Source organism: Microtus ochrogaster, chromosome 2, assembly GCF_000317375.1.
Source record: "Microtus ochrogaster isolate Prairie Vole_2 chromosome 2, MicOch1.0, whole genome shotgun sequence".
In the NCBI taxonomy this organism is placed as follows: domain Eukaryota; kingdom Metazoa; phylum Chordata; class Mammalia; order Rodentia; family Cricetidae; genus Microtus; species Microtus ochrogaster.
This window is the reverse complement of record NC_022010.1, coordinates 9975304-9987045: the sequence shown is the minus strand read 5'-3', so window position 1 is coordinate 9987045 and position 11742 is coordinate 9975304. Positions and strand designations below refer to the sequence as shown.

Genomic DNA, 11742 nt, shown 5'->3' with positions numbered 1-11742 from the left:
AGAAGAAGAAGAAGAAGAAGAAGAAGAAGAAGAAGAAGAAGAAGAAGAAGAAGAAGAAGAAGAAGAAGAAGAAGAAGAAGAAAGATTCAAGTCGCTAGTCCCCTGATAATTTAAAGAACGTCTCTCATAATCAGGACAAGATGGCACATCATTGTCATGGAAGACCTGGTCTCTAGCCGCTGCCAGCTGCTCCCTGCAGGGAGGCCATACCTGAAGGTATCTGCCAAGTTGTCACTTCAAACACGCCCATTCCCTGGGGCAGATCTGACCCTCCTGATTGGAGATTATCAATTTTCATCTCCTGATCTCTTTCTGATCAACATATGCTGACAAATAACTTACGAAGCTGGGAATGCAGCCCAGTGGCAGAGTTCTTGCTCCAGATTTGATCATGTGGTGTGTGTGTGTGTGTAAGAAATGAGGAGGGTAGGAAAAGAAGGGTGAGGAGTCAAAGGGTCTGTGTCAAGAAAGTAAACTCCATCAGCCCCTTCTGGGAGTCAGAGCCATCTACCATCATAGTTAACATGTGCACTGTGGTTGAGTTTAGCTTATCTGAACATTTGTTTGTGTCTATGTGTTTTGATACAAGGCCTCACTCTGTAGCCCAGGCTGGCCTAGAACTTGCAATCCTCCTGCCTCAGCTTCCTGAGTGCTAATCCTCTCTGGGTTTCTCACTTGTAAATGGGGACAGGTGTCTCAGAGCCTGGAGGCCTGGTCAGCACACAGCAGACTATGGCTATCCCACATAGGTGGCATGGAGTCACTGTGGACACTGAGTCCCTGGAGGATGTGAAGATACAATCACTGTGAGTCACACAGAGGGGACAGTGTGGCCTTCAACCCATGTTCTTCAGGGTCAGACACCAGGGGTGCAGCCCACCTTTGGGAGTCGGAAGTGTTTTTGTGATGTGGGCTAACTTAACCTTGGTCTCCTCTGTCTGATTTAGAGAATACCGTACTTCAGGCTCCAGGTAGATTGTGTCTTTTGGGGTTTGTCATGAAGGTATAGGCTTGTGTGTATGCTGTAGGCTTGTCCGGGGTGGGCTCAATCAGTGACAATTGTTTTGTTACCGAAAGGAGGGAGAGAAGGAGGAAGGGAGGAAGGGAAGGAAGGAAGGAGAAGGGGGAAGGGAAGGGAGAGCAAAGGGAAAGGAAGGATGGGGAGCGGAGGAAGCCATGGCTGTCTTTGAGAAGTACAATTGTCTTGGTCATGATCTTTCTTGCATGGTCAGCAGTCATGGAGCTAGATGTTAGCCTAAACGCCACGAGGAAGAAACTACTCATGACACACCTACGATGTGACTCCACTCTGTCTTACAAAGCCCTTCAACAAGTCTGTCTTTGCTACCATTTCTCATAGCAGGAAGTGAACCTCAGAGAAGTGACAGGGACAGATATCAAAGCAGGCGCTGACTTCCTGTGCCCATGACGCCCTGTTTCTTTGCTCTCCACCTTTCCGATGGTCGATGCCATTCATCTGGCAACCCAGTGGGTATTGTCTGAGCTCTGCCAAGTGCCAGGCAGTGTACCAGGTGTTTTGGCTGGAGCTATGACCCAGGCAGACATATGTCCCTCCAACTGGGAACAGTGACTAAAGAAAAGCTAACTATCTTGTCACTCAGAGCAAGGACTGGGGTATAAAGTAAGCATTCATTTGCCGGCAAAGCCAATGGGTTGGTTTATTAAACAGCCCTTCCAATGGATAGATAAGTGTAGATCTGGCTTCAGCCACACAGCACAGTCACTGTGTTCCCCAGGTGATGCCAGCAGGCAGCTTGGAAGCCTCCCTGCGCAGTGTGGCTTGTGCCTGCCTCTCGGTATTGTACGTTTATTTTTAGCTAGACATTTGCAACACATCTGGGAACCATAGGGTGCCCAAACATTGGTACCAAAAAAAAATTCAAAACATCCCCCCCCAAGGAAACTCTTGCAGTCACTTCTGCAGGTGTTCTGTGTACACAATGCCAACCACGCAGATGTTTGAAGACATCCAGATGTTTTGCAGTGTTTACTTAAAAAAAAACAAAAACTTTTAACTAGCTAGGGCTTTTGGACTCTTGACATTGCCACCTTTGGCTCATTTTCATGCCTGCCACCTCCTCTCTAGATTCCTTCCTCCCAATCTTCCTTCAGCCCACCAGACCTTAAACCCAAAGATCTCACTCTTGCCGGCTGGGCTCATAGCTTTGGATTTTTTATTATTATTATTAACAAGGGCGTTCCCCCTTTCAATAACAGAAAGTACAGCTGCAGGGTACCCTTGGCAAGAGAAAAAGAAAGGCAAAAAGGAACCATTTTTAAGTTTTTGATCCCTTCCAGATTCATTACAAGTTTAAAAGGGGGTGGGACGGGGAGGAAGAATAATAAGAAAAAGGTCGAAACACAGTTTGGAAAATCGTAAAATTATGCATTCCAGGCTTTAAGACCCAGAAAGATCTGGTGCAGAATGCTCAGGAAAACTCCCAACCCGGGTTCCTGCTGAACACAGGACCTGAGGATTCTCAAGTCTTCCCAGGCGTCATCACACTGTAAAGGAATTCTACCGCAGGGTCCAGGCTTCGGGTCAGGTCAAAACACTGCACACAGTCTCAGTGTGTGTCCAGGGCGAAGACCTGGTTTCATTCTTTTTATTGTCTGGGTTGAGCTTAGCTTCCCTGGCGGTGGAAAAAGCAGTAAGCAATGTCAAGTGTTCTAATGGGACTAGTCGAGGACCCGAGGATTCTGCTTCTGAGCACACACGCAGCAAGAATGCTCAAGGACACTTGCAACCCTGCGAATCCAGCTAATTCTTTTGAGTAACAGGGAAGTTCTTCCTCAATCTGACCACCCAATACAGTATAGTACTGCAGGAAACCCTGCTCTTTTAATATTTTCTAGAGACATGCTTTTGTTTGTTTGTTTGTTTGTTTGTTTGTTTGGGGGGGGTTGTTGTTTTAATTGGGGATAAAATAGTTTTAGTGATGAGCTCAGAATCCTGACTTTAAAGCAGAGTCCTGACTCCAAGGCTTATGCTTCAAGTAGCCATGGATGGAGACCTGAGCTGCTCTAAGCTCAGTCCCTGAGTGTTCATGGGGGCCATCCCCAAACTCCTCCTTATGTTTAATTAAGGAAATACCAAGTGTGGCCTCCTGTCTGTCTGCCTTACACAGCAGTCAGCTCAGTACTTGAAGTAGGAAATCTCTTACCTCAAACCTTATCCATCTGCCACATCTCCTCCCTTTCTCTAATTTTCTCTATTAGCATACTAGGCAGATGGTGCTCTGAAGGTCACCCAATACTCAGAGGAATTTGGGTGGATTCCAGAGCTGGAAGCTTCCCAGGGCCACTTTTCAAGTCACTGATCCCATTGAGCAAATATGGTCACAGTTCCCAAGTGGGTCATATCCCTTGCTGGCTGAGTTAATGCAAGGAAATGTTGTGACATCTCCACAGACAGAGACCTTGGAACCCAGCTCATAGAACTCTCGGCTGAGGGATCTGCAAATAGTCAGAAAATGGCTTCATTCAGACCTTCTGAGTCACAAAAAAGTGAGGATGGGTGACCCTGGACTTTCTGCTGTTAATGTAACTCAATAGAGTCAGCCAACACCTTACATGGATGGATGGATGGATGGATGGATGGATGGATGGATGGATGGATGGATGGATGAATGAATAGGTTGGTGGGTGGATTAATAGATGGGTGGATGGACGAATGACTAAATAGATAAATGGATAGATGGATGGATAGATGGAGAAATAAATGAATGGATGATAAATTTTGAATATATATGACCCAAACTCTCAGTACTTAAGTTAAAATGGAGACCTTGGAATGGCATCATGGGTAGATCTCAAGTAAAAACAAAACCACCTTGATTCAGAACCCAAGCCACTACCATGAGTTTACCCACTGGCTTCATGCCTGTCTCCCCACAAGAATACATGTTTCATGAGAACAGATCTCTCTCCAGTCTGCTCTCTGTTTACAGGGCCCAGTGTACACCACGTTCTCAGTAAGTACGCCTTTGACTTCTCCCCAGTTCTACCATTCATCACTCATCATCAGTCATATTACCTTAGAATTTGATATTGGTGCACAGGACAGAGGAAGGAGGACTGGGCATTTCTCCAGCTCAGGCTGCCCTGAACAAATCACTTAAGGGAAAACACTGAAGCTCTAAAAACTTTTAAAAACACACAACATCAGGTTGGCATGATGGCTCAGCACGTAAACGCACCTGCTGAAAAGCCTGGCAACCTGAATTCGATTCCTGAGACCCGCAGGAGGTAAGGCTGGAACCAACTCCTGCAAGCTGTCCTCTGAACTCTACACACTTACCGTGGTAAATGTGCACCCACGCACATTTACACACATGCGCTTGCACACAAAACAAACCCATGTAAAATCTTCACAAACCTCATAGCATGGGAAACAAGTAGGCCCTCCTCATCTGTCCTGTGGCCTTCCCTTTGATAGCCAGTGCTGTGAATGTCTTTGCTACATCTTAATTTGGGTCAGTTTGCTTGCTAATGAGAGCATGGTGAGAGTCAGGGTACACGGGAAAGAAAGACAAGTGCTCTCTCCGATCTTCAGATCCTGGATTTGATGGAGTGGCATTGATAAAAGACCTTCCCAGCTTTTGTGACTCCATCCATTGAGAGAGATAGGCTGGAGACAGCCATGTCCAAACACAAGGATAGGCTCCTGGCCTGTGGGGCTCTTTGACATTGCATGGGCCTGGCTCCTGGGCTGGCTGGAAGGCGGACAGACAATGAGGGGAAGTCAGATAGCAGGGCCAGGCTGGGGCCAGGGGGGAAACCACCCACAGAGTTATCTCTCCTAGGGAGTCCCAAACTGGAAGGAAGCCTCCCTGATTCGTTTATCACCTCACACCGTGGGGACCGATGATGAATTGCCTTCTGACCCCATTGGCTTCCCTGTCACCCAAAGCTCCTTTGGGGGTTGGGAGTGTAGAAGGTGGCAAGGAAGGCAGAAGTTTCTGGGAAGACCAGAGGCTTTCTGTGGAGTATATACTGCACTCCCTAGTACTCCAGCTCCACTGGCTTCACTGGGGATGCCGGGCCAGGCCTCTCACTAAGAGACTTTGGGAAAATTTCTCCATCTCTCTGAGCTTTAGTGTCTAATCTGAAGGGACAGAGTAGGGGGACACATTTTCACATTCTTATCTCTAGCCAGTCCAAGGTCCTGGTTCCACTCAGTTCTCCAGCTCTGAGCCATCATGGCAGGCCTCACAACCTACAGTCACCTCTCAACAGGTGTCTGGTGTCATTCCTGTCCCCTCCTATCACAGCCAAGTGACACTGCCAAACACAACATTTAACCAGGACAGTTGCAGGCTGCTGACCCCCTGACGGCCTCCCATGCCTGTTCAGATAAGCACTTGAGTCTGTAATAGAAATGGCTTAGGAGGCACCCAACTGGCCCTGCCTCTCTCTCCAGTCTTCTTTGCTCTGGGCATCCACGCTCCAACCTTCTCCAGAGAGGGTGGACACCCACACCCTCCCTTACCCTTCTCCTAGCTGCCTTCCACTCTCCCTGATCCCACCCCGTCTGTTTTTCCAGCTTGATATCTGTTAGCAATCTGAAGCTTTGTGTGTGGCATTCATGTTTGCATGTATGAGGGACACGTGTAGACCCTCGTATATGAAGGTCAGGGGACAGCCTGGGCTGCCGCTTCAGGTGCTCAGCTATGCAGGTAGCGGGCCAGGCACTTCCCAAGTATTCTCTCGTGTCATGCCCTCATCCACCTAACTGGTAGGACTCACCATTAGAGGTACTCCAAGTCCAGAAAAGTGAATGGTTTGCCCAGGGTCACCTGGTTGCAAGTGGACAGCAGTTGCAACCCTTTCTGCAACAGGCAGACCCCTGCTTCAGCCCGCTATGCTGATTCTAAGTGCATCTAAGCAGAGAGCTTGACTCTGGCATTTTTGCAGCCTTCCCAGCACCACATCCATGCAGAAGGCGTGGCTAAGGGCTCTGCTCTGAGTATTGACCCCAAACAGGCTTTGATTCTTCTCAATCTTCTTCCTAGCCTCTCTTCTCTTTAGGTCTGGCATTAATTGAATCAACAGAGCTCCCTAACGCAAACCTGCTGAGTTCTCTATCGCTGTGTATGACCAAGTCTCCACGGCAGTCTCCCTCAGGAGATGACATTTTGAGAGTGTGCTTGGTGCTAACACCGACAAGAGTGTGATGCTAAGAGACACAGGGTATCGGTGTGCAAACCAGACTTAGCTTCCAATTCCACCTTCGTGAACCGCTGGCCAGCCAGGTGCAGTGGAGTTTGCCTGCAATCTCACTACTTGGGAAGCTGATACAGGCAACTGAGGTTGGTTCAAAGCCAACCTGGGCTACGTAGTGAGTCTGAGGCCAGCCTGGGCTACACAGTGAGTTTCAGACCAACCTGAGCTATATACGAAGTTTGACCTTCTCTTAGAAAAAAAAAAACCCACCAGCTCTCTGTGCCTCAGTTTACCACCTTTAAGTAGAGGTCCCCGTACCTACATTGGGAGAAGACTCAGAGACCGAGACAAGTGAGGACCCTTTTAGCCATCACACCAGACAGGATGTTTGAACAGGAACTCCTCCTTGGATACTCTTTCCCTCTCTGCAAGCCGAGGGAACAGACAAGCTTGCCGCATCTGGTATCCAGCCCACCCGGGGGTGGATGTGTGAGGAGCCAGGCTGGGGGCGGTTGGGGTGACATTATTCAGGCCTCGGAAATTCAAGGAGTTTGAAGGGTTTAGGGTCCATCTGGAAGTCAGGCATCAGCCCCAGGCAAGGACCAACGCCAGCACATCTATCCTTTCTGAATGCCAGGATGGGGCAGCCTGGGCTAGTCACTCATGTTTCTTCCTCCCGGAAGCCCAGCTCCTGAGAATTCTACTACAACTTCTACAGAAGTAGCTTTGCTGGCGGTGCCTGAGGACAGTGGCTTAACTAAAGGTCCAGAAACAGGTCACTGCACTTCTGCTGGCGCCCAATAGGCACTGGTGGGGAGAGTGGCAACAGGCCAGACTATGACTTAGGTGTTTTGGAACAAAACATTTGCCATTGATGGAGCCCACCCCAGACAAGCACACAACATATGCACATGCCTACTGTTCCTTCACATCAAACCCCAAAAGACACATAACACCAGGGCCTCTTCTAAATCAGAGGAGACCAAGGTTAAGTTAGCTCACATCACAAAAACACTTCCGACTCCCAAAGGTGAGGCTGCACCCCTGGTGTCTGACCCTGAAGAACATAGGTTGAAGGCCACCCTGTCCCCTCTGTGTGACTCACAGTGATTGTATCTTCACATCCTCCAGGGACTCAGTGTCCACAGTGACTCCATGCCACCTATGTGGGATAGCCATAGTCTGCTGTGTGCTGACCAGGCCTCCAGGCTCTGAGACACCTGTCCCCATTTACAAGTGAGAAACCCAGAGAGGATTAGCACTCAGGAAGCTGAGGCAGGAGGATTGCAAGTTCTAGGCCAGCCTGGGCTACAGAGTGAGGCCTTGTATCAAAATACATAGACACAAACAAATGTTCAGATAAGCTAAACTCAACCACAGTGCACATGTTAACTATGATGGTAGATGGCTCTGACACCCAGAAGGGGCTGATAGAGTTTACTTTCTTGACACAAACTCCTTGGCTCGGACAGCTTAGGGAAAAGTCATCAATTTCTCACTTGATAAGGGAACTATGGCATGCCTGAGACACCTTACTGCACGGATGTAAAGACTCTGTGTATGTGTGTGGGAGAGGGGTGTAAATGAGAGAGAGAGGGTGTGTGTGAGAGAGGGAGGTGTATGTGAGCTGTTTGTATGGAATGTGTTATGTGTGTGCAATGTGTATGATGTGTGCGTCTTTGTATTAGTATGCATGTCTGTGTATATATATATTATGTAAGTATTGCGTATTTCTGTGCATGTGTATGTGTGTGTATGCACATGCTATACACACGCACGCGCATGCATACTTTATAAAGCAGATCTAGACATTTTCCATCTTCCTCAAGGGGAGGCCACACTGAGAGACATCCTAAATAAATCTCTTACTTGTTTCCTGCATGGTTTGAATCTCCTATCCCTTCTATGTTTCTGTGTTATTTATTGAAAAAATGATAATAGAAGAATGCCCTGTGCACTCCACCCTGGGGAGGAGTGCGATAAGGGAGGGGGCGCTGGCAGGCCTGCCACACTCACCTTTCCTCTTGGTGCAGTGGTAAATTTGGCTGTGCTCCTGCGCCAGTGGGTACGGGTTGGGTGGGGGCAGAAGGTCCTGGGAGGGGCCCGAGACACCATTCTCGCACTGGTACTGGGACCCTAAATTGGATGAGGTGGAGAGAGCTCGGCTCTCACTGCTGAAAGGGCTGTGGTTGGAGGGCACTTTGTGCCTCACTGTGCTCCTGGGAACCACGGGGTACTCTTTACTGGAAGGAAAAAGACAGAAAGTTAGGTCCATTGGTGCTCTGCTGCTGAGCCCCCTTGCTGATGTGCCAATGAATCCACCAGAAACGTCAACAAATGAAAATCAAGGGGTCTTTGGGGATCAAGATGGCCCAGGGACACTTCTGGCATCCCATACCACGAATCCATATGTTCAGGCACTCACTTTTCACATCTCCTGCATTTAGCAAGTAGGTCTGAAAACAGCCAGGGGGACACCTAAGAACCCGCCCTGACATTGGGCCATCGGAACTACTTCAACACATCCACATGTCTTTGAATTGTCCAATTCAAAAGATGGATGGCTGCCCAGACATTTAGGCTTAACTTCTGAATACTTTTTTAAAGGGTATGTCTTTGCTCAAGTAGAGCAGAGAACTCTGGACAGTCAGGTACAGCCTTAGGTCTTTCTACTGTGCTCAGATTCCTGGTTGTGACTTTGAATTCGTTTTAAGTCACTGTCTTTGTCACACTGCTGTACTTAACTGATCTGTGTCTTGCTTTTTCCCATCTGTAAGTTGGGGGCAATAAGCATCCCTAGTTCACAGTCAGGAAAGATGACTCAGTTGGTAGAGAACTTGCTCACAAGCTTAGAGGCCTGAGTTCAGTCCCTGGAAGTCTCGAAAAGATGGAAGGAGAAAACCAACTCCACAATGTTGTGCTCTGACACACTATGGCACATGCATGCCCCAAATACATATCACATGTACATATGCATGGGGACACACACACTAATAATAATAATTAAAAGAAGTTCTCAGGGGCTGGAGAGATGGCTCAGTAGTTAAGTTTGGTTACCAGCCCCCTATATCGGACAGCTCACAACCACCTGTAACTCCTGCTCCAGGAGAGCCAACGCCCTCTTGTGGAGTTTGTAAGTACCTGCGCTTGTGTGCACATAATCCCCCTCTCACACACATATATGCATAATTAAAATTTTTAATATACATTCAAGAGATTACGAGTGAAAATGCCCCACTTTAAAAAAAAATTCCCAGTTTAAAGGGTTGTTGAGCAAAGGAATGAGGAGGACACAGCAAGTGCCATTCACTGTGGCTAATGTTTTAAGTAGAGAGAAGAGACACACGACGGGGAGAGATGGGAAGATAAAGAAGATGGAAATCACACAACAAGATGAGGCCAAACCAAGTCCAGGTTCTTCTTGCATCACACACACACCCTGCTGAGCCTCAGCAGTCACCCTGAGGCTTCCTGCTCAGCATCCTCCCAGGCTCTCCGAATCTGGTCCCTCCCAAGCTGAGGATGTAGGGTTGGTCAAGTGCTTGCTTAGTGTTCACAAAGTCCTGCATTTGATCCCCAACACCAAATAAACCAGGCAGAGTGGATTGCATCTATAATCCCAGCACTTGGGAGGTAGAGGCAGGAGGATCCAGAGTTCAAAATAACAATAACCATGATAATAATTTGATAGCCATTTCAGCATGATTAGACTCCTGTCTAAAGCCTGTGATTTATGAGTTAATAACAGTATTCTAGGAAATTTATAGGCTTCAACACTCAGCCAGAGACCCCTGGCACTAGGAACATATTCTGATACAAAACACATATGGATCAGGAAATCCCAAGAGTCAGAACTTTTTTTTTTGGCATAACCTGGAATCAAATATTTCTTTAGGCATTTTTGAAAGTAATTTTTGACCCAAATCGGTTTAGTCTCACTATGGAACAATCAAACATACGCATGAAAGTAAGTGCTTGGGGTACCAACTCAGCTCCTTCCATGCAGCTAAAACAAACGCTTACTTGTGGAAATTAAAGCATACATTTGGGACTGGAGGTACAGCACAGAGGTACACTTAGCATGCATGAAGCTCTTGGCTCAGTTCCCAACACCACAATACATCCATCCATCATACATGCATTATACATACATATATCACACATACATGCACCATTCATACATATGCACATCCTAATATATATCAGACACACATGAATGATACACACAAATCATATATGCATACATACATTACATACATTGCTGGAGATGTGGCTTAGTGGTAGAGTACATGCCTAGTAAGCTGAGATGCAATTTTCAGCACCAAAACTTCTCTGCCCCTGTCTACGTCTGTTATGAGGAAACACATCATGGTGGCCAGGCAAGGGACACGAAGAGCCTGCCAAGTTTCCATGATACTACACACCCACCACTCATGACACCCAAGAGTCTCTTGGCTACGCCTCTCCCGGGGGCCTGTGCCATCTCGGATGCCAGCTGGGATGCTCCACATGGCCACCAGTCAGCCAGGAAGCTAAGCAGAATGGCATTAGCTCAAAAGCTCTGGCTTTGTGGTTCAAACCATGTAATGGAAAAACAAGAATAAAAGAAAAAGCAAAATAATAAAACACTACCAAAGCCATCAATTCTCACCGGTAATTCTGCCTGGGTCTGCTGAGGTCAAGCGCTGGGCTGTCAGCACTCCAGGAGGAAGGGAGAAATCGTTTTGGGGTTTTATATGTTTAACGGGGATGGTTATTTTTTTTTTAATTAAAGAAAATAAGCCTCCAAAAATATTGGCTGAGGGAATTTACAAGGGATCGTACCAGTGTGCTCCGTGGAATTCTCCCATCCAGCCTTGCCAAACTGCAGAATTACTCACCCCGAGAAAGGCCAAACCCTGTTTTATAAACACTTCCAGAAGTGGAAAAGTGATATTATCCCCAATAACCACGTGTCCCTCACAGCTTATTTCCCTCTAAGGAGCCTCAAACATCATCCCCAGCGTGTATCAAGAACATCTCGTTTAGTGCCTGAGGTGCTGCATCCCGAGGCTATCTGATGGTACCAGGCTGTGGGTAAGGGAAGGCAGTGTGCCTCCCCAGCCAGTGAGGGGAGAGAGACGCAGGGAAGGTATCCCACAGAGCTCTTCAGTGGACCCACCAAAGGATCCATCAGTACAGGGGAACTGTTAGCATCTCTCTGGTGGGATCAACATGGTGCCTGAGACGGAAAGGTACAAGTTGTTTTCATCTGAAGCTTAAGGACACCCGTGAAGAAGCTAGAGCATCACAGTAGAGTAAATGTTGAAAAGGGGTATGTGTGTGTAAGGCAATCATGGAGGGCAGGTGATGGAGGAAGGCCATTGGTTAATTAAATAAAGAAGCTGCTTGCCCTGATAGGTTAGAACGTAGATGGGAGGAGTGAACAGAGCAGAATGCTGGGCGGAAGAGGAAGTGAGGTCAGAGACTCGACAGCTCTCCTCTCAGGGGCAGACGCCTCAGAGAGACACGAGATACTCCACTCTTGCGGGCAGAGGTGAGAGCTCTGCTCTCTGA

General features: G+C 47.6%; 1 protein-coding gene across 1 annotated transcript in view; it reads right to left on the bottom strand.

Annotated features, from left to right (window-relative positions):
* The window catches only part of Tbx5 (T-box 5), a 47159-nt gene that overhangs the window by 2682 nt on the left and 32735 nt on the right, over positions 1 to 11742 (bottom strand). Inside the window, exon 7 of the mRNA XM_026788552.1 lies at positions 8203 to 8429. Within this exon, the coding sequence (XP_026644353.1) occupies positions 8203 to 8429 (227 nt within the window). The remainder of the gene's footprint in view (positions 1 to 8202; positions 8430 to 11742) is intronic.